Source organism: Prinia subflava, chromosome 9 (genome assembly GCF_021018805.1).
Source record: "Prinia subflava isolate CZ2003 ecotype Zambia chromosome 9, Cam_Psub_1.2, whole genome shotgun sequence".
NCBI lineage: Eukaryota > Metazoa > Chordata > Aves > Passeriformes > Cisticolidae > Prinia > Prinia subflava.
The window spans coordinates 23,980,937-24,004,657 of NC_086255.1; the positions used below are offsets into that span (position 1 = coordinate 23,980,937).

Below are 23,721 nucleotides of genomic sequence, written 5' to 3' on the forward strand. Positions count from 1 at the left end.
AACATGGTATCTTTAGATCTTGTGAGATTACAGGGCTTTTACCATTATATACTCTTTTTCTTGAGGAGTGCAGAAACATCTTCCTTGGGCAGTGCAATGTGTGGCAGGTGACAACTGTCTGTGGTGCTTTGTGTTTGGACAGTATCATAGGATCTCCTGAGGAGCCATCTGAGCTCTTCTCAGTTTGGCAGGGTTTTAAAAGTGGTTGGGCTTGGTAACATCACGTGCAAAAATAGCACTACTCATGGTAGCCTGGCAAAGTGTGTGATTTTTAGCAGGATCTTAGTTGAAAATTGTTTGTCCTGCAGGTTCCTGGGTGTTGACTGATAAGCATCAGTCTTTGACCCCTCTAGGCTGGTGTTAAAATACTTAAGGTATCTCCTTCCTGGTATTGCTCCTCATATTCATTTGAGTTATCTTTTTTCAAACTATTGCAAGAAAAAATGAGAGGCCTTAATCTTAAATGCCATTGTTCAGGATAGACAGTGTTTTAACCACTGAAAATAACGCCCCCAAAGATTTCCTTGGTCTTTACTACTCCCTTAGCAGTCAAAAAAATCAAGTTATTTGAATATCTGAAAATTATCCCGTCGAGATGCTATCTTAGAGTTCAAATTATAATCATCCTCAGTGACTTCCATAACTAGCTAGATTGTAAGCTCAGTTGCAAGGCAAAACAGCCTCAGCAACAGAGATTCTGTTGATGAGGCATAGAACAGCCTCAGTGTTTATTAAACCTGCAGGGTTGGTTTGAATAAGTCAACATTTTTATGAAATAAAAAATTAAATTAGCTATGAAAATTGGAGTGGCAGTGTTTTTCTGGGTGTTTTGGCTTGAATCACTATGTAGCATACTGCAATTCTTATGAATTCTGGTTTTGAGAATAAATTCGATTGTGCCTGCTGAAAACATACATAAATCCTGATTTTCTTATTAACAAGTCCTGAGAGGGGACCTGCAGAAGGTAACAGTGAGTCTCCCTCAGTTTTACACTGTGTTTCAATATGAGATGCTGATGTGGTAGGCTGTGATTCCTGAAGTGAGGCGTTATCTGTGTGTTGTCTGTGCTTTGAAGACAGGAGACTGGGGAGCAGAAGATTTATGAGTAATTGGCTACTGTTTTCTGAAGGTGTTTGTCCTTTGCATCTGTCCTTTTTTAAGCAGAATCACACAATGCATTCTCTGTATTGCAAAGGGAGCCTGTTCATGGAAGATTTCTGTGAGCTCTCTCTGCCATCCTCTATGCCACACACTAAAAAGCAATGGATATCCATTTGAAGGGAAACGATTTTCCTTTCAACACACTGTAAAAAATATGGCAATTTCCATTCCAGACCACCTTTGCTGAGGCCACTCACCCCCTTGATAGCACATTTCCTTGAGTTTCCTCCTGAATTGCTCTCAGGCTCCTGGAACAGTTCAGTCCCTCCAAGGCACTTGCTGCATATTTTTGCATACTGTGTTATGTTTAACTATAGTGAGGTGCTTGTCTGATAGCCATGGAGAACTAAACAAAATAGTGTGGATTTTCTCTAGTATTATCCTCCAGGGGTTGTTTCTGTAATCAGAGAGTAGTTTTTTCCACTGCAGGGAAATGTAGCCAGAAGGAATATTTCTGGCAAATGGGATTCTGCTTTTCAGTAGGACTACCTGTCCTGAGATTTTTGGTCATCTTGGTTAATTACCTCAGATTGCTTTTGTAATTTTTAAATACTCAGAAGGAAGCTGCAAGGTAAGACAACTGGCAATTAAAGTACAAAAAATCTGGGGATGTGACAATACCCGTTAAATTGTGAAGTGGATTTTTCACAAGACAGAAGACGTGAGAGCAGAAGAAAGAATATGATGCAAACATATTTGTGTTCTGAGAAGTTAGTCAGTAACTGATTACCATCAGAGAAAGCACTCTTTAGTACATTCATCTTGGAAATGGCCATATATGAGAACACAATGAGATCATATGAATGTAGGTTTGCACGAAATCCAGCTGTTGAGATGTTCCCAAGATACTGGCAGCCAAAAAAAGCATACCAGTGAACAGGGATGTGAATTTATGCCAGCAGGCAGACTGGTGAAAGGGAGAGCAGATATAAGGATTAAATCTATTTTGGGAGGTGCTTTTTTTGTTTGTTTTTGGTACAGTCTTTCTGTATCTCTTTCTTGGATTAGTTAAATGCCTACCAAAAGCAATAAATAACTGCAGGGTGCACAGGGAGAAAGAATGGACTAAATAAAGGGTATATGTTGACAGAGAACATATGTGCTATGTGAAAAAAAACAGTTTTATTGGGCATGAAATCCTAGAGTATGGGCTGACAAAGGACATAGTTGAGCAAACCCTTGGGAAAAACAGGACTTTATGTGAAACACAGAGAAAATGAAGTGGAGATTACTTCAGGAGACAAAAATATGGTAGAAAACCAATCCTTGAAGGGAGAGGAAAGTGCCTTACCCTGAAGAGATGGAAATGAAAGAGTGTAATCACCTCTCTGGATTTAGCACTGCTGGATGATGAAATCAGTGCAAGGTCTGTGTAATCTGCCTACCTGCAGAGACTGCTCTCCCTGAGAGATTTGTCTCCATTAGAGACTCTGGAGGTACCTTAGGCTCTCGTCACAGCCTTAACTTCTGTCCAGCTGCTCATGACCAGAAGTTCTTGCTACTTGGAGGCTGTTGAATACCTAATGTAAATTGAGACTTGTTACATGATCCATTTGGAAGAGGTCACTTTCACTCTCCTAATTCATTTGGTTTCTGACTGCTGGCTTTGAACAGTTGTTGAACACATGCAGAAGCAGAATAAAATTACCTGGAGAGGCTGATTTGTGCAGAGCGGGTATGCAGCTTTTGGGCTGCCTCTCAGGGAAGCACAAATCTGCTCTACAACAGTACTTCTGTTTGGTGGACAGATGAAGGGCCTCTTGCAGTGGTGATTTCCTTAGAATGAGGTAGACAGTGCCATTTAAAGCTTTGGATAGCAGTGATTCTGAGCACACAGCCCTGGCAGTCTCCATGGAGCCTCCATGCCTCTGTTGTTCATGGGGCAGCCTCTGCTGGAGTCACATTTACAGGTCTTACGGCTGCAGCCTTGAATGAGTGATCACCTTCATGTTCTGTGCCAGTGCAAGCCCCTCTCTGGTCTGTTGTATAGCAACTTGTACTCGTGTTTATTTTCTCCATTTGCAGGGGACATTGAAAAGTGTCAAGTTCTGCTGCTATTGTCATAGAGGCATAACCTGTGATGCAGTTAAAAACCCGTATCACATGGCTCATAGTGTGAAGCACTGTGAAGATCAGCTCTGTCTCTGCCCTCCCTGGAGAAGTTAACAAGTGTGTGTGTCATGGAGCAGACAACTCTGATCCAGCCTTCTTCACAACAATACATTTTGTGCTATGCCTAAAGCCAGCGGTGAGTCAGCTACAGGAATTGACTCTCTGGTGTCATCTTGGTGCCAGCACATTAGGCTGGATTCTGTTTGCCAGCATTAGGTAAGCATCCCATGGCTTCAGGCTGTTTTCAGTCTGTGGCTTCAGCTTCCTGAGCAATGATCCGCAGGGAAACTGAACCAGAAAGCTGAAGGAAAAGGTGGGTCACATGGAATATTAGTGAATTATGTTGTTTGGTTTGTATTTTAACTAGTTGTTATGTCCTTTCATTTGACAGATTTCATGCATTTTTGAAGCCTGGCCATGCCTCAGGAATGCTGTGAAATGTGATATGCAGTGTGTCCACCCATTTTAGTGAAAAGAAAACTTTGTCCTTAGAAAGTTGGATTAATTATATTCCCAGCAAAATTAGTGATTCAGGAATAGACTCTTGACTTCCAGTCTTGTACTGCACTCATGGTGATCTGATATTTGCTGTATTTTCTATTGCAGAAGGTTGTGGCCCTTTGCTGTTGTAACTTTACGTGTACCCATTTGCGTCACATAAAAATGAGAAATAGATCTGTGAGTCTGTGGTGGATAATATTCAGGGAAAATAATATGGGGGAAGTACTTGATTATTCCCAAATTAGAATTACTCACCTAGTGTCTTTAGCAGATTGGTATTGCAAACCACACCAATTAAATGAGATAATTACTTACAACTGAAGCCACAATTTCATTCCATGAAGGACCTGCTAATATCTGAGAAGTTACTCATGTGTTGAGTAGCACCTTGCTGAGCATGGGTCATGACAAACAGCAGTATAGCAAAGGTCTGTTACTTAACAGCTGTGTACCTTTCTCCATTGGGGAAGGCATCAGCCCTGTGTGTGAAGCCTTTGAATACAGGTAATGTTTGCCATGTTAGTGGAGATACCTAACAAAACAGAGAAACAACTGGAAATAAATCCCATTTTTGTTTGCTACTCAGCGTGGTCTCCTTTCCTCTTAATTACCACAAGGTCATGGAGACTAGCAAGGGGAAGAATGACTTGCCAGAGAGAGAAGCCAAGCTAATCACTCCACTGCCATTTCTCTAAAGATTTACAGTATGTGTATAATTTTAAAGCCAATGCAGTAAAAATCCCTGATTAAAATTCCTTTTAAAATGCTGTGTGAGTGAATATACAATACTGTAGCAGGATGATAGTAGTTCCTTTGTTATTACAGATCCCTTACGTCTTCAGCTACAATTTTTCTTCAAACATGCTTCCAATACATGTTTCCAGGCAGAGAGTGAACAAGAATGTGTATGATTTTTTTTCATCCTGCTGCCTGTGTAGTTAATCACATGATGGATCCTGTCCAACCAGATTCCCCAACAGTACAGCTAGTTATTACTGTATGGTACTGGCTTCTTACCTCTTTAATTCCAGCTGAAAAACTGCATTAAAGGGCAACTTAAATACTTGCATAATGCCACTATTCAATAGGAGAATTTGTGGTAGTTGCCGTAAGGAAATAGTATAACCATGAGAAGGACGAGAAGAGCCCATGAAAAATTTTCTATTAAAGCTGATCCAAGGCATGAAACACATTGTGAGCATATGAACAAATGAACAGATTAGCACACTCCACAGACTCTAGAGGCAGGACATTAACTCCAATTGTTGGAAAACAGATGTGAACTCGACTATTGTCCTCCACCCTTTTTCTAAAATTTTTTTCTAATGACTTTGTTACAAAGTGCAATTGGTTCCATGTGTGTTTAGAAAGGAGCCTGATGGTGGCTACACTTGTTATTAGTTTGTTTATCTGTCTGCATAGTTTAGTTATTGTTAGGATGCAAGGAAGTAGGAGCAAGAATTATCCCTGAAGCAGCATCCCTGTGGGATATCAGGATAGCATGGCTGCTGTTTCCAATGTCAGATTTTAGGACATCCTTCCTTGCCTTAAGAGACCAGTTGGCTCAAAGTAAGTTAAAAGATCTGTTCCAGTATTCTGTCCAGCTGCAGTAAAACGCTTTAGATTATCTGTCCCAAATGTTCTTTAATTCAGACCCACCACTGGAACTCTTTGTAAGGATAACAGAAGTATTCTGTCTTAATGCAGATATTATTCTGTCATTCTGTAATTTTTATTTCTGTAAGTGCTACCTGTTTTTATCTTTTTGAGTACTGCTTTTTGCCATCTACACAGTAATGAAGGGATGACTTTCACAATGGTGACTGTCTAATGTCTTTTCTCATTAACGCTGAGAAAAAAGGAAATACAAGATTAGAGGATAAAGTCAAGGGAAATGGGGGGCTCATTGCATGTGTCTGAGGAATAAGAAGCATCAAAAGTGAGGACAGGAGCATATTGAATCATCAGGATGCTATAAATAATTCTGAAGTAATCTCTATGATTAAAAGTGAATTAGGAGAAGCTGATGGGGCAAAAGCCTATAGTTTGAATTTAGAAGAAATTCTAGCAGTCCAGGGTGCACAGAGTTCTGCTGGGACCACTGGGAGGGACTGGATTGCACAGCGTTGCTGGGATTGTTGGAAGGAGAGCGTGGGAGCAGCGGAGGCGAGGCGAGGGGAGCAGCCCGGCAGAGGGGCGGGGGCGTGGGGAGAGGCTGGCGAATACGTGTGAGTGTCCCCCGGCAGCGGGGAGCTCACGGGTGACACTGAGGTGACCTATTTCTGGCCACAGCTTACCCGGGGGCCGCTCCGTCTCCTGCCCCATCTTCGGCTCCGGCGGCTTCTTCTGCTCGCTCCTCCCGCAGCAGCGCCGGGCACAGCCCGGTGAGCTGATCCCGGCACGGCCTGAACTGCACCCAGAGTTCAGCGCTTTAATTAGACACAGCGGGACGGAGGGAGGAGGATTTGGCTCAATGAGCGCTCGGACACAGGAACAGCCCCCGACTGTTCCGTACCTGACCTTGCTGAGGCTGCTGCGGAAGCGGAGCTCAGCCCGTGCCATGCTGGGGACGCTGGCGTGGGGCACCCCGGCAAGCGCTGATTTGCTTCAGCAGAAACCACCATCCGCTCCTCTCTGCTGCTCGGTCAAACACCTTCGAAGGCCTTTTCAGCCTCTGAAAGCATCGTGTACTAGTTATGTACAGGCTGTGGCAAATCAGAATCCCTTTGGGAGTTAAGTCTGTTAAAAACCCCCCAAATTAATTGTGTTTCAGGTCACGTTCACTTGCCATTTGAATGCCTGGTGATCTCCGCTAGTGAAAAGAAATTATTGCAGTAGTACTTTGAAATTATATTTGAAATTATATGGTGCCACTGTGATGTCTAAAGTGTCTAGAAAAGCAGAAGTGAAGCTGCTGCTCACAGTTGCTGTTCTCTGCACAGACAATCAAATGTGGATTTTGAGCGATTCCCTGTGTGGGCTGCAGCCAGTGCACATCCACTCTGTGTGAACACAAGTGCATGAGCAGTGCTTGAGACCCACATGGACAAACCCCCCTGGAGCCAGCGACAACACAGGGGATGTCATGTTATTCTAAGACAATGGGATATAGTCTTTGTTCATGAATATAATTTTGTGAGGTGGCTTAGAATAGACTGCTGGGTACTTTCATGCATCTGCAATGCTAATCTGCTGCCTCTGCATGTATTAGAAATGTTATCCTACCACTTGAAAGTGAGATAAGCAGGACGTTACACTTAAATATCCCAAATAGCAGCACAAAATATTTTGCTGGTTCTTATCAGTTATTTAGTCTCAGTCTCAGAAGAGAATGTGTAATTTTTTTGTTGTAACAGCAAGGCACAAGCTTTGTGCTGCCAGTTTTCCCTCATTTGATACAATTAGTTCAGCATCTAAGTATTAGACCTCTCATGGATATAGATACTATTTTGAGGAGATAATTTTTGGACTCTAATGTAAACTTTTGTCTCTTTGCCTTGAGAAATATCTCATCCTTTCTGCAAAATGTTTACATGGAGCAGATACAGTCTGTCCCACATAAACAGATGCAGTCTGTCCCATAACTTTAGATAAAGCACATCCAGGCTTCCCTGTTGCCTCTTGCTCCAGCAAATGTGTTCTTTGAATTGATGCCTGCCCTTTCTTTCAGGCTCTGTGAAATATAGCTTGAGGAAGCTTCTTCTGTTTCCACTGATTTCAATCTACCTTGTCAGCCTTCTCTGAGATCCCTAAAGATAGCAAATGGGAACCTGACATTTTACTGCTGTGGGTCAGCTGCTATCTGATAAATATAAACAAGTAAAACTATAAACACCAGGGGCTGAAACTCCAGTCTGCTCTATGAATATTGATTTATGAAGAATCTGAAATGGGAGTTAAAGTAGTGTCTTTAATTAGAAGGAAATATGAAGGTTTTTAGTTCCTATTATTTTTTTTTGTTTCCTTTTTTTTTTTTTTTTTTTTTTTTTTTTTAGTTGGAAATTCTTTATGAGTTGTCTGTATTTCTTTACCCATAGTGATTCAGTGGTTTACCACCACATTTGCATCAATATGTTGCATAATCCTCAATTATCATTTTGGTTTTCTGAGTTGCTATTCTCTGAGAAACTTTTATTGTTTTTCTTGGCTTAGCTGCGGTCTGTCTCCACCCTCTTTCCTTCTGCAAGTGATCAAATTCTGTAAATTCTCTGCTTTGGATAGACTATCACTTCCCACCCATGCTGTTCTCACTGAGGCTGGAAATGTTATTAATTTTATTTAGTGTGGGGAAAAGCTTGGCAAACTCTTCAAAACAATCTTTCAAGTCCTGTAATTCAATAAAGTCCTTATTTACAATGGCCATAGCCATGTTTCTCAGTGCTGTCCAAACTGAGTTCTCTCTGGTTACAAGAAAATGAAGCATTGTTTTCCATTCTGACAGCAAAATGGTACTATTTTATTTTTCAGTTCAGGAAAAGTGCAGCATAACCTTGTTTAAAAGATTTTCTAGAAAAAGAAGCAGCTGTTGTTCTCCACATTATGCTATTTTTAATGGTTTTTGCACCAGAGACTGAGGGAGGAAGGCTGGCAGTTATATATGACCTGGTGAGTGTAAAACTGTTATTCTGAGACTTGGATTTTCCAATTCTTTCCAGTCCCAATCATTGCTTTTTCTTAAACATCAGCACATGAACACTGAATTTCAGTTCTGTCCCTTGATTAAACTGTGTGGTTGATTTCTTTCTTTGGACTCAAAATTTATAAGTAAAAGATAATATTTTATTATGATGTGGATAAAACCACTTCCCAATAACTGCCATTTCAGAAGTACCCAGTGCCTCTGACCAAGTCTGGTTTTACTGATATCTCAGCCTAAATCTGGGCAGATATGAACGATGATTTCCTTGCGTAAACACACAAAGTGTGAGTGGTGGCAGCATGGAAGTTGTAAATGAAACCTTTGGAAAGCTATACAGCACTGAGACATTGGCTTCTTTCCCTTAGAACCCACCAAAGAGCAGCTGGGAAGGAAGAAAGAAACTGTAGATTTGAAAAGAAATGGCATGTGGGGTGACCTGTAACTTAGTGTTGTCCTTGACAGTTTCATGGCAGTTGTGTTAGATTTCACTTGACTGTACCAGCAATGCAATTATTGTATTACTTATCCCTTCTTTCCACCCATATAAAAGAAAAAATCAAAGCTGAAAACTAGTTTTTCCTTCCTGTGGTAATTGTGGTGTTTTTTAGAGCACTGTGAACAGGTTTGGAAGTGGCAAGGACTTTGAAAGAATGTTTGACCTGGGCCAAAATCTGCAGCAGAAATTCCCAGAGATCCCTTTTCTGTGGCTGGCTGCTTGTTTGGGAGTGTTTTACAGGGATAGCAATTCAGTGCTACATGTACTTCTGTCATGCAACAGCCTGGTGAATTTTTTGCAGCTTCTTGACCAAATGGTCTCAGAAGTCCTTTTACATATACAACATGGTCTACAAGTGTCAATCGCCGATTAGAGCCTTGTTTGTGTGAAACTGAATTCATGTCAAGACTTGAGTGCATCGGTCTGGATCCCCAGATACCCAAAAGCCAAAGGAATTGCCATTTTCACTGCTGTAAAGCTCCATTGCCTGCCCACCATTGCAGTTCAGATGTGCTGTGAACAGAGCAGTAACTCCCCTTGCCTTCCCTCTGCGTTTCAGGGCACCAGTGAAGTTGGCCTGAACAGAACTTGGCCGCAGGGCTGCGAGTGCTGGCAGCAGCTGAGTGCATTTTTTCCTCATCTCTCCTGGCAGCAGTGTGCTGCTGGGCTGTGGCCACTTGCAGCAGATGGCACCACCACAACAGGCACATCCAGCACCTGGAAAAGGAAGAATAAGAGGGGTTTGTGTGTGAGAAACTGGAAAAAATGGTGAATTTGGAGCTTCATCAGTACTGATGAAGTCAAGAGAACATGGGCCTGCCTGCCACACCGGTGTAGGGAAGGCTACACCAGCACAGCTCAGACTTTCCAGAGGTCTCAGAAGACTATTTGATCATTTATTGACTCTCCCATGTAAATAAGATTATAGACATGACATCCTGTGAGGAGAGTTAGGTTATAGCTTGGGTTAAATTTTATGACATGTCTGTTGTCTATTTTGGAGATAAAGATTTTGTATGCTCTCAGTAGAATGCAGAGGGTACTGAGGGACCATGCACACCTAGAGGTGGATACCTGGTCCACTTCCAGGCACTCTGGAGACTGTACTCCATCAGGAATATATTTGAAAGGAGAGGTACCACAGAAGGACCTGTGCCCCATCCCCACTGCACAGCCATTCTGTATCTGGAGCTGTGACTCTGCCTTTGCTGGGGCTCTCTCAGGGCAAAGAAAGACTGGTTTAAATGGAGTGTATATATATATGTGCACACACACATATTTATATTCCTGTATAGATACATAAATCCAATATAAATAGATATAACAGTTATCTATACAGATATAGCTAACTGTTGCTACAGTCCTTCCCCTAGATGGTCTTTTCTTTTCTTTCTGATTTAGACACCTGTATTTTTCTGGTACAGGGACTTGTGCCAAGAGAAGACCTGAACAAACTGAGCTGTCTCCTCTGTGCCTCAGTCGTGAGGAGCCGTGTCCCCTGGGGCTGCCTTGAAGGACCCGTGCAGAGACTCAAGCACCCCAAACCTGGCATCCCCGTCCTGCTGCCGGCCGGGATCATGCTCCACAGCTAAGCAGTAAGTAACTAAAGCTCCAAGTGTCCTGCTAACAGAGCGTCACCCAGCATAATCCAGGCCCTGACTCAAATTGACAAGGACAGGTTGGGCTCTGAAATAATCTCTTTAAATAACAGCAGCCATCTCTTCCAAAGGCACTTCCCCCCCAGCCAGCGCTGAGAGCTGCTTACAGCACATCCCCTGCTATTTCCCACCCAGGCAGTGCAGGGCTGACACTTCTGACAGGCAGGCGTGTCCCCTGCCAGCAGCCTCCAGCTTTGCTTTGCACCAGGAGTTACAATGAATTTTGCAGCACAGTTTATCTACTTCAGGCACTTAAAAAACAGAAGTCCCAGGGACCGCTACAGGGAAGACGAAGACTACGATCCTTTCTGGCAAAGGTTGGAGAATATTGCTGTCTGACTTAGAGCTAGAGTGCTCCTTTATCCCCCTCAGGGGTCATGGTCAGCCCTCGGGGTCCACCCAGGGCCAGGCCCATGGACATGGCAACCCCTGGACCCCTCCTGCCTCCTTATGGTGTCGTAGTTGGAGTTTTGCTTCGCCTCGTTTTTTATTTAGTTGCTGTGCTGTATAGGTAATGCTTTCTTTTTCCTTTCCTTACTTTCTTAAGAAAATCAAAACAAACAAAAATAATCCGTGAAATTGTTTGTAATTTTCCATAATCTCCCAGGGTTCTGTGAGCATGAATTGCTCTAGGATCATCCATTAGAAGTAGTGGGTATTGGAATATTTTTAGCCCTCAGAGTACAGCTTTTTATTTTTTCATGAGCACAGTATCAGAAATAACTCTAGACACACCAATGGACTGCTGCAAATTTATCTTGGGATAGCCAATGCCAGATCCTGTTATTACAGCTCTGTGGTTGTCTTTGTTATGGTGCTTATGGTGACCTTAAATTCCTGTTTTCAGACTTGGATGGTGTAGATGGAATTTGAGAGTCATCTAATGTGCTTGTGTAGCATGAGCTGAGGCTGTGCACACACATGGCATGGTGGTGTTGTGCAACCTCATTCTTAACCTTTTCCTTTTAGTTTGTTTCTCTCTCAGTTTTGTTATCTGGACACCACTATTGAGATCATGCTCTGGTTTTGCCAGATGTGGTACAAACAAGGAACAATCCTCATTTCCTGCATCTCCTTGTCACAGATGTTAACATTTAAGACATAAATTGTTTCAGTGAGCCTGATGCTATTTATAAAGGAGAAAACAAAGTCTTCTGCCCTGCAAAAAGGGCTTGCCCAGAGTCACCTGTGGTATGACCTGTTCTGCAGTTCACTGTGGATCTCCTTTCAGCACAGGGCCACTCTTTCCTCTATTTTGATTTATGCTATTTGTTCCTAATTGGAAGTGAATTACGGAGATGTGTTACTCACCAGAAAATCTCTAGACTCAAAACACATCCAACTTAGGGAAAAGTTTAATTGCTTGAAGAGTTTCAAACTCTGTGCAGTGTTGGATAGTGATCATTTGACATTCACAGCTGTGAATGTTTTATGAGAACTTTTGAGAGGTATAGGTCTGTTTGAGGGGCAATTGGTTACCTCTGCTTCAGCATTTCCACAATGGGTGGCCATGTGAATTCGTCTTGCTTTCAGGTTACTTTTTCTAATGTTATCTATTTAGCAGCTGACACCAGTTGCCATTGCCAGCAGTAAGCAATGACATGTGCATAGTGTGTACAGAAGAATGGCAATAGATTATGACCATAGATAAAGGCATATATAGTGCTAGGCTCAGGCTCTGGTAAATCTGACTTACTAAAAGTAAGGAGATATTTTACCAGAGGTGATAATATAGCTTGGTTGTTTCCTGCATGAGCTTGAGCTTTCTTTGTGTGTGTTGCTGGTGCAGCGTCCCACGGGTTTGTCAGACCTGTATGTGGTGAGTAGAGTTACAAAGGCCTGCTCAGTCTCAAGGCTTGGTTATTATGTACCTATGTGCTGGATGGTCACAGTGCTTACACTTTTGTCATCCAGGCTGGTTACTAAGCCCTGATCTCTTTGCATTTAAGACACTCTGATAAACAGCCCTGCGGAAGTCTTAGGCAAGTCACTGGATCTGTGTCCCAGTTTCCATCAGTAAAGTTGAGCTAATATTTGCTGAACTTGTCTTTCTGTTTAGGGGAAGGTGTTGGTGATTCCTGTGTGACTTAGGAACAATCACTTTGCATAGGGTTTAGGTCTATAAATGTCAGACATGCATTTTATATTTCCATCCTGTGTGTGCCACTAGTTGGAGCGATAGTCTTGGATGGGTGTTTATAGTACTATTATTATACAAAGCACTGATAATTCAAGACAGACATATTTAGAGTGCAGTATTGTCTTTGATCTGTTTTAAATTTATTGTCAAAGGGAGATCTTATGTTCCTTCCCTGTGCCTGCAGGAGTTTACTTGTCACCCTGTAGTGTTTGTGTATGGCACTCAGACACCACAGAGTGCATGACCTGGGATTCCTGGCAGTGAAGATGACATTTGTTATGATCCTTCTTGACACTTTTATCTCAGCAAACCTCTGTTTTTCTACCATTTTTCTTTCATAAAATCCCACTTGCACAAGTTTCTGAGATACTTTAAAGAATTGCTGCTATTGCAGTATTTGGATGTATTTGGGGATAGGTAAAAAGGTAGGAGTGGAGATGGAACAGGGATGTTTAGGAGCTACTGGGAAAGGGCATTGCAACAAACAAGGAAAGCATCAGCGTGGTCTGGGAGGCTCAGGCAGCAAGAAGGGTCAGAGGAGACAGCACTGGGAGATGGAATTAGAAGGATTAATGGAGCTGGAGAGGTTCTGGGTAAAAGGGCTTTGGATGAGGGAAAGGGCCCTCTGTTATATCCTGGGACTGCCTTTTTCTCACTCCTGTAAGAGCAGATCTCAGCCCCAGTGACATTCAGTCATAAGCCAAGCAGACTGCTACCTGCAGCAGGCTGCTCCCTTGCCTTGCCCATTGTACATCTCCTATCTCTGCTCAGCTCTGAGGAAAGAGACAGAAGTGACTGTAAAGTCACTGTAAAGTGACCTTTTGCCTTAGTAAGTATTCTGAACTTTCAGGTGTAAGATCTGAGCCCAGTTACCTGAAAGCAGATGACAAATGTGTCTAAAGCTGTATCTTACCAGTGTCTCTTGGTCTGTGTGCTCCAGGAAAGTCTTCGGGGAGCCTGAAGATGATGGCAGCATATAGGTATGAGCTTAAGAAACCCCTACATCCAAAACATTAGAAAAGGACAAAATTAAAATCCATATGTAGAGAACAGGTGCATGTGAGTTGGAAGTGGTACTCAAGCTTAACATTTTGTGACTGCTCAGCCCAAGCTGGGCACTGGAGTTGGAACTTCTTGTCATGGCACAGACCTATAAGGATGCTAAAATATTCCACAGAACTCGTGCCATGCTGCTGCTGTCCACAAAAATCAGATTCCTTACCTGGTGTGCAACAAGCCAATAATTACATGCTGAGAGAGCTGTTCATTGTACTTGAGAGTTGCACAAGCCTGGGTGCTCTGTGGGTTCCACAAACAAAGCACACCAGCTATCAATGCTTTTCACTATCTATACATTTTAACAAACAAAGGAATTAGCTTTCATTTGCTACAAGTTCTCTTATTAATTAGTATTCTGTCTTCTATTGGTTAATGATTCTCTTGTTTCTCATGCTAATTAGTCCCCATTCTCAGTCTTTCTCTTCTTTTGGGTCAGCAGTTTCTTGGGTTGGTGGTCTCAATCTCCCCTGCCAGAATCACCTTTTACCCAGTCAGAGCTGATTTCAGCACAGCTGCTGAGTTGGCTTTGTTAGTTTCTCTTTTGCCTTGGGAATTCTGCCAAATGTGCTTGGGACCCATAAATTCTGCATTTTTGTGTCCACTATCAGTGGTATATCCTTCTCCCCAAGCTTTGTTAACCTCCTATGAGGTACGAGATCATTGAAGCATGTCAAGCCCTAAACATTACTGAGGCAATTCTACCAACAAGTAATTTGCTTTCCTAGCACATGAACATCACTTAAAGCTTTCTAGCTGCTGTTTCATGGATTAAATCTCCCATCTTGTTGATTAGACTTGAAAATATATAAACATCAAAAACATCCTTGCTTGAGAAAACTTCTACATTTGCACATTTTGCAGACTGTCAGTCCCTCTTAATAGGGAATGTGTATCACTGTGAATGCAGATGAGAAAAGCTGCCATAGAAATGACAAAGGCAGGCTGAGTATTCAGTCATATTTTAACATTAATTTCCTTTTGTGGCAGTTGAATTTCCATCTCTGAACCAGTACATGGTAATGTATGTCCATAATTCCAACTCCATGTCTGCCTCAAAACATGTTATTACAACTCATTTTAAAAGGGTAAAAGCTGCTGAATGGGCCAGCTGCTGACATTGGGTACATCTGCAATCAAAATGGCAACACTGGGCCAGGCCAAAGAGCAGACCTCCTCTGTGTCCTCTCTCTAGGGGTGGCCAGTAACACAGCTGGGACAAAAATAAAAGCCACCTAAGACACTTCAGTGGAGTTTGCCAAGTGCTCAGGAGCTTCCTGAATCACAGATTAATTCTTGAATGATGTATGTATTGGTCACTACTTCCATTTAATTGTGCATTTTTTAGGAGCCTGTTTACATTGTTGTTCTTCATAAAGTCCTCTGGCAATGAGTTCTGTGAGCTAATTATTTTCTCTGAGAAAGGAAATTTTAGATTTCCTACCTGATACTTTCATACCATCTCCCCCTAACATTTATACTGGGCAGAATGGTGACTAGTCTTTCATAATATGCTATTCCCTGGACATGTATGATTTTGCTCCTTTGGTTTTAGAAGCTGAGGAGATCCAGTGCATCAGTTTAATCTGTTCAGTCTCTTCTGTGGGTCCTGAGGGAGGCTGTCTGAACACGCTTCATGATGGGGACACGTAGCTGTCCATCATTGCACACTTGGACACTTCTTTCTCTGTCTAATGAGGGCAACAGTGGTGGTCTTTAGGTACAGGATGCATTACTGCCTGTTGTCTTCCCAAAAGTATTTTTGCTGGTTTTATCATTTTCTTAGTTTGTTAATATTACTATTTTTGATTTTTTCCCTTAGTGCTGTTTAACTTGACAAATATTATCAATATGTTCAAAAAAACCAAACTGGAAATAGAAAAATTACTCATTCCAAATTGTTGCTTTTTATTATTGTAGAAGTACATTTTGGTACATACTGTCTTTGCATTGACTTTGAGATTGTAAAATATGTCAAGCTATCTACTTAAATGATATTTTTTCCTGTGCCTTAATTGTTTATGGAATGTCTGCATATGGATCTTCTCTTTTTTTTCAGTTATGCTGAGCAGCTGTTCTCAAAAAAGTAGGTTTATAAACTGTATTTTCATGTTTGCTTTTACTAATCACTTTAAAGGTAAAATGCTGTCATTTATAACCATGTAACTAAGCTTGCCAGCTGGGTATTTGTTTTATGTCTGGAAATAAACAGACCTTTTAATGAAAACTTTTGATAAACTCCAAAAAAGGAAAAGCTCCATTTGAAAGGAACGTGCTTTATAATGCTGAGGTTTGTATTTGCATTGGCTCAGATCTTCATCTGGTGGACATGATTGCTGGAGTAGGGGCTATATTTTGTTACTGTGCTTGAGAAGGCACATGCTGTGTTTTTGTGAGCACTTGCATGCTTTGCTGCCTGCTTTGCCTGTTCCTGTAAAAGAAATCCATATAGATCTGTGCCAAGAATCTGGAATGATTTTGAGGCAAGAGATGTTTTTGACCCACCAGGGTCATTAGTTGCCCATTTGTGGTATGTGATCAAACCTCAGCCCACTGTTTACCTGGGGAGTTTTAGAGCTCTAGGAGAGCCACCACACCCAGGTGGGCTCCATATGGGAAAATGTCATTCTCTAATGTAAATGAAATGTGAGTGTAGACGAAGAATCAAAGTTATTCTGAAATAAGCACATACAATACATATATATGCAATAGAATGTTATCCCCTTGAAGAGGCTGCTGACCTTACAGATGCAAATATATGATAGTTTTCATATGAAATATGTGTATTAATTAAATATTAAATATTTAATATTAAATATTAGGATGGTAATAATTCAGATGTGCTCTAAACCTAGCTCAAGCCTGAAAGGCCTATACATATTTTGATTTCTGTTTGATTTCTGTTCCTCTTTTCCAATGGTCAAAAGGTGTTGTCTCCTTTGGGGTCCTGAGCATACACTCACTGGTCATGAGAGTGGTACTGCACATCAAGGACTGAGTATCTGATTTACTTCCCTCCTTTTTTACTCCCAGAAAAGGGAAACCTAAGTTTAAGGCAAAAACTCAGTATACCATTTTGGTCTTTCTATTTGCAGATACAAATATTTGATGGCACTAGTGTGGTGAGGCATTACCATGCGCTTCTACTTTCTCACAGAATCCTGATTAACCTCAATAAACTTCTTGTGATTATCTTTGGGTGTTTTTATAGAATTTTTGATTGCAACAGATGCAATAAAAAATGAGAATAGTTCTTCTATCTCAAATGCCAGTTGGATAAAAAAACTGACCCATAAAATCACAAGCTTTTGATCCGCCTATATTTTTTACCCTACATAGACCCCTTTAACTCATTTCTAGTGTAAAAAACATAATTCATTGCTAATGCTTGCTAAACATTTTAGACAGTATGTACAGAAATAAGAGGTATCTGTTCTTCCTTTTGGAGTAATTATGGGAGATATATGTTTTTTTGTAAGGGAAAGGTGTGGAATGAACTCTACCAGCCCTGTGGCCTCTTGGGTGCTGCTGCTGTTTTTGTGGGGGCTGTGCTGTAACAAGTTCACAGGGAGGCAGTCTGAGCTGGTTCTCAGCTTTGCATTAAGCAGACTAATAGGCACCCAAACTAATACTGGAAGCTTAACATCTTTATGAAGTGTTCCAGCTGTCTAACCCCAACGGAGCAGAGATGGAGAAAAGTGTAGAACAGAGCTACTTGATAAGTTATTTGATTTAAAATCAGAAGGTCTGGTGTTAGGCTGTATCAGCTTTAAAATACAGTATTGGGAAAATGCTTAGGATCACAAGTTTCAACATAAAAAGGTTACAAATGTGTACGTACTTTATTTATCTTGGAAAATCAGTGTTCTCATTCATTTTAGAGAGAGAAGATCTTGCTACAGAAATTTTCTCCTGTGAATATATACAGAATGATTGATGCTACTGGTATATTACTTGATTCTAATAGTAAAACATTTTATGTTGCCCATATTGTTATGTGAATTCCTCAGTGGAAAAATTGGAAGTGTAATAGGAACCAGAGCTACTGGCACAGATTATTGATACCATTAAGGAAATGGATGGTACTGGCCAAAGTGGGCAATTGCTCAAAAAAGAGATGTCTCTAAATATTTAAAAATTCTTTTGGAAATTACTGCAAAGCATATTATAGTGCTGATCACTGCTGTAAAATTGCTTGAGCCAGCCCTGCTGATGAATAACTGCAAAACTTAGACCCAAATTATTTTAGGAAAAAGGTAAATATTTTTTTTGTTGGAGATAATGCTGGAATTTCTGACATAATTTAACATGTTTGTTTTTAGAAAACCATTTCTACCAAATAGATTAATAGTGAGTCATGTAGAGGAGCTTATAAGATCTGTCTAATCATAGCCACAAACCAGGGGTGGTATCGGCTCTTTTCCAAATCCCTAGTCTTCTTCTTAATGCTCCTTTTCCCTGAAATAATCTCCAAATTCCAAGAATTCCTAGAAGTTTTGCATTTATCTGTTAACAGGACTGTAAAATCCTGCACTACAGTATGTTGTTCCTTGTGAACTGAATGCTGTGGACCATAGAGCCAGGCAGTTGAAGGTAGCAAATCCAGCAATTTTTTCTAGCAGTGTTGTCTCTTGTAAGTTTCTTAGGGAAGGAGAATTTTGTGCCTCCATGTCTGTGCTGTATTTACACGTGTGTTTACCCATGAAATGTTAACCCACAGATCAGAAGACCCAATTCTTTAGCTCTGCAGGAGGATATAATTATTATCCCTTATCAAAGTCATTTCCTTCCTGTCACGAGGCAGTTGATGGCTGTCAGGAGTATGCTCTGCAAGTATGCAGGGGCAGAGAGCAGACCTCTTGTGTACAATGTGGTGGCATTTGTTACTGCTATTAATAGTTTATGGCAATGGTCTGCAGCAGCTGCTTGCCCTTTATGAAGAAGATAGAATTGTGTACTGAAATTAGAATTCCAGTTATTCCAAGATTTTTGGAAGCCCTGAACCAGGATAATTGCTGGTTGAATATTGAGTGCTAAGGAAGGCCTAGCTGTCCAGATAACACAGACTGTGTATTTCTTATTTTCTTGGGTAGGACAGTTTCACAGTTTGCCCACACGTTGGGTTATTCGTGGCTTTTCTAACAGCTGGAAGGTTACAGTATCTTTCAGTGCACCTAAAGGTAGGCAATATGACAGTAGCAACTCACTCTGCCTGTTTGAGGCTTGCAAACAGCAACTGAGACATGCATCCCTCTAAAATACTAAATACCAAGCCTTTAATCATCCAAGCCTTTTTAACAAGTGTCTTTTATTTATTTTCAGGGATGACAATAAAATAAAGAAACAAGATATGCCAGCAGTTTGTGATCTTCACTGCTGTAAGGATGTGCCCATAAGAAATGGCCTTATTGGGCAGAAGCCACCCTCAATCAACCCCGAGAGACTGAAGGATTTTGGTGAGGAGGATTACCTGAACGGGGATGTGAAGACCTGGGAGATGAAGATAGTGAGCCGAAACGAGGAGTTACTCAGGGAGGCCCTGTCCTGCATCCCTCAGCCAAGCAGTAGGGCCAGCCTGGCAAGCTGTACTAAGCTGATTCGATTTGAAGACATTAGTGCAGCAGCCTTCAAAATCCAGTGTGGTGTTCAGAAAACCCCCTGCATGGTAGGGAATCTTTATGGTTTTGCATTCTCTCAATGTTTCTTTTATTTTTCCTTATGAAAGTTGATCAGAAATGAAGAAAGGGTATGTGTGATATTCAGCAGCTAGATCGGTGTAAGAAGACTGATATTCATATTAGTTGTATTTAACTGTCAATAATAATTTTCTTCTCATCTGTTTACACTAACCTAAATCCTCAAAGATTGCAGTGACCTGTAAACAAAGGATAAACCACATTAGGCATAGACTTAATGCACTGTGATATTATGCTCCCAGTGAGAAACTCCTGCTATAAGGAACCTGAGTTGGAGGTGGCAGACTACCCATGTTTGGGTAAGCATGTTTGTGGGAGGGTCTGCTTTGGAACCAGCCCTCGTATTTGGAGAGTTTGAAGGTACAGATTTGCCTTCTCAGTCAGGCCAGCCAGGAAGGGCTGGATGTGTTCTGTAACCAGGTATTTCTGCCACAGGTGTCTTCAACAAAATAAGGATGTTAAGACACACAAATGTTCACTTGTCAATCATTCTTGGTGTAGAAATGACTGAGATACCCCCATCAATGTACAAGGTCTGCTAAAGCATAAGAGAAGTACAATGGCAAGCTGTACTGTATTTCTACACGTTTTCCTGGTATATTTCTACTGTTGGGAGCTCCTAAAGGAGGCTGCTCTGGGCTCTCTGGGTAGTCTCTTTTCCTGTGGGTGGGTGAAAAGAGTGTCTTTGCCAAACGGCAATTCCTAGCAGCAGCCCCAAATCGTGCTCTCATTGAATCCTTGTGGATTGTTTTTCTGGCATGCACAGGGCAAGAACCTTGCAATCTGCTTGGGGCTAGCAGGCCCTGGAGTGAAGAGGTTGTGTCCTCAAGGTGCAGCAGTTGGCCTTGCTCCCATGTGATGCCTCCTGATCCAGAGACATCATAACTACTTCCAGTGTGGGGTTTTTTAGCCTAGCATTCCCAAAATAAAGATAGCTGTGGTTTTTGTAGCACATTACTGAAGAAGTGCGTCTTTGGTCAAAGGACATGGTACAAGACAGGTTGGGGCTGTAAGGTGGCATAAAACATTTGGCTGGAAGGCAGGGAAGTTTTGGTAGAGTTCATTTTCTTCACATTAGCTGGTATGTGGCTGTGTTTTGGATTTGTGATGAAAATATTGTTGATAAGACAGAGATGTTTTTGTTTCTGCTGAGCAGCTCTTACAAGAGTCAAGGTGTTCTCTGTTCCTCACTCCATCCCATCAGTGAGAAGACTGGGGATGTACAAGGAGTTGGGAGGGGACACAGCTGGAACCGCTGACCCCAGCTGACCAAAGGGACATCCTATGTCATATGACACCTTGCTCAGCAATAAAATTAGGGGGAAAGTTGGCTGTGGGCCTGTGGCTCAGGGCCTGGCTGGTCATCAGCCGGTTGGTGGTGAGCAATTGTTTTTAATTGCATAAGTTGTCTTTCTTGGGCCTTATTTATCTCTCTTTGTTATTTTCCTTTTAATTACATTGTTGTTGTTATTATTTTATTTATTTATGTATTTATTCTTACTAACTGTTCTTATCCCAACCCATGAGATTTCTCACTTTTACCCTTGCAATTCTCATCTCCCCCAGAGCACAGGGGCAGGGACATGAGCAAGTGGTAAGATGGTGTTTAGTTGCCAGCTGAGGTTAACCATGACACCTCTCAACTTAAATAGCTCCTTTCTCCTGGGTCTTCCTGGCAGATTTATGCAGCCCTTTGTGCATTTACTGTTTCAAGCTAAACAGTCTCACTTTCTTTAGTCTTTTATACAAACTATGCTTTTAAAATTGTTACAATAGTGGAAAACCTATATCCATATAAAACCCTGTATATTTTAGAGTGAAAATAGCCCATGACTGTTGTTATTCAAAGTAATGTTTCTGCAGAAGTCATTAGTGCATTTCATGCATTGTTTCAAAAGCACAGAGTGGTGTCAAGAAAAACACAGAAAACCTTTATTTTAACTCGTCGTTGAGAGGTAAGAGCCCCTTTCAAGGACATTTGTTTAGACTAAAAACGTGGGTGTGACTATAATCCATTTGGTTAATTGAAGGGAGAAACACTTTGCAGGGTGATTCCTATTCTGCAGGTAAAACCATGGATGGAGCATCCTGGTTCCTCAGGCAGGAGTTTGCCTCAGAGCTGAGATAGGGCATCATGAGTGAATTGTAGCATGTCAAAGAGGCAGTGAGCACTAGAACACCAGGAACTGACATTAAATTGGACACCTGCCTTGGCTGCTGCTGAGGGAGCTGTCAGGGTTGTGCTGTGTTAGCTCTGTGTATGCCAGAGGGAGGCTGTGCTCTGTGTTGTACCTTAGACATGGTATCTGTAGTCCTTAGATAAGATCACAGTGACTAAAGGGAAATCTTACAGGCTGGTTCAATGAGTCTTATGAGGTCACACATCAGGTCAGTTCAGCTGCAAATAGCACTGATGCCTGCTTTGTAAGAAGTAATTGCTATATTTAGGCTATATGAAAAAATCCTCAGTTAAAGGAAGACAAAAAGGATAACCTAAAGAATTAAAATCCTGAATATCAAAATTAAAAAAAATATCAATCTAAAGTACACCACCCCTGTGGTAAAGAGTGACTTAATGACACAGTTTTAAATGTAGGAGATTAGCAACTTTATTATTCACATGATTCATCTCCTTAAATCCTTTTTCTGATCTTTTGCTGTAGAATCCAAGATTCTCTACAAAAACAAGTATATGAAGAACTAGTAGCATTTCTTTTATAGTGTCCTTGTTCTATTTTGCATAGGCATTGTCCATAGATTAGGATGTTTAGGATATAAACTATTATCCTATTAGTGTGCTAAGCACTTTCCATTGTTTCAGTTTCTGCAGCCAGATTTGCAAAGGAGCAGCAAGTGGTAGCTCTTATGTCAGGATTTTCAGAAGCAAAATAGAGAATCTGGCCCCACCTATGGGTGAGGAAATTAACATGCTTGGAAATCCACTGAAAAGCCTTGAAATGTTCACCTGAAACATGTAGTTTAACTGTACACTTTGAAGCAAGGATCTGTTTCAGATATATTTAGTTTATACAAATTCACTTGGAAAGTCTCACAGTCTGAAAAACCTGTCAGTACATATTAGTGTATACACTATATGTTGTATCTACGACACTGACAGATATTGCTGGAGATAAATATTGTGTCATGCTGTTTTTGGGTCTGTCCCACTTTGTGACTTATCTTAAAGGAGGACTTGATCCCCTAAATCACCAGGGCCTCATTTGCCTTGGCAGCCAATAGAGGAGAGGGAGCCAATTCTGAAACAGAGCCGCAGTAAGCCTGGGGAGCTGGCACCCGCAGGCTTACTGCAGCTTTATTTCACAAGGTACCTTGTGTAAAACTCTTGGTTTAGTGAATGTGGTAACAGGAAATTAATATGTTGATGCATGCTGGGAGTGTCCTGTTATAAAACTTAACAAATATTTGTTATTAAAAATTTTTAAAAATCATGCACTTGGCCACTGCATCACATGTAGTGTGCTTGCTAATTCCTCTCAGCCCAGGCATACTTTCTGTTCCAAACACTGAGCTTTTCCAAACAGCTGCTGCTTACACTTGCAATCCTGGGAAAATTTTTTATTATTTCCATCGTTCTTTGAGTAAGAAATGTCTTTATTAATACTCTACTGGCCTTAGGATGCAAAATGGACAACACTCAGTAGTGAATCAGTGGCAGAAACCATAGCAGAGCCATAATGGGGCTCAAGGAGGTATTTTCTGATGGCTTTTGTATCTATTAGATGATGACCTGATTTTCTGGGCATTCAATATCCAGTTCTGGCAAGTGCTGGAATCATGGGTTTTGAGAGAATTGAAAATATTTATTGTAATGCCTGTATTTGTATAAGATCCAAAGCAAGTGCTATTTTCAGAGTTCTTAATGGCTGTGGTCCATATTTCTCTGCTGTGGGTTTGAAAATCACTTCCATAAAGCATAAGGTAGGTAACAACACACTGTTGTGTATTTATAAAGAACCAGAAGATGAATTTTACTTTGTAGAGCTCATATATAACAGTAGAATTCATGCCTCAACAGGCAGCTGATGGGATGTGGAAGATTTTTCTTAGTAGTAGATCTATTGACATAATATTATTTATCTCCTCCAGTATTCTAGGCTATCCAAGCAGTATGGAATGGACATCTACCTGAAGAAGGAGTTCCTCCAGTACACAGGGTCTGTGAAGGAACGAGGAGTACTTTACCTTCTGATGTCATTGCCTCAGGTACAGCAAAATGTCAGTGTTCAAAAAGAAGTGGATT

General features: G+C 41.2%; 1 protein-coding gene across 4 annotated transcripts in view; it reads left to right on the forward strand.

Annotated features, from left to right (window-relative positions):
- The first annotated feature begins 1,575 nt into the window (after positions 1–1,575).
- LOC134554879 (L-threonine ammonia-lyase-like) overlaps positions 1,576–23,721 on the forward strand; it is a 42,097-nt gene continuing 19,951 nt past the window's right edge. Inside the window, exons 1-4 of one of the 4 annotated variants that reach the window (XM_063405947.1) lie at positions 1,576–3,587; positions 10,335–10,505; positions 19,087–19,429; positions 23,568–23,684. In XM_063405947.1, coding sequence (XP_063262017.1) covers positions 19,115–19,429; positions 23,568–23,684 — 432 coding nt within the window. In that variant the 5' untranslated portion in view covers positions 1,576–3,587; positions 10,335–10,505; positions 19,087–19,114. Of the gene's footprint in view, positions 3,588–4,716; positions 5,345–9,936; positions 10,506–10,540; positions 11,080–19,086; positions 19,430–23,567; positions 23,685–23,721 lie in introns of those variants that run through there. The other 3 variants (XM_063405946.1, XM_063405948.1, XM_063405945.1) reach the window with 3 other exon arrangements.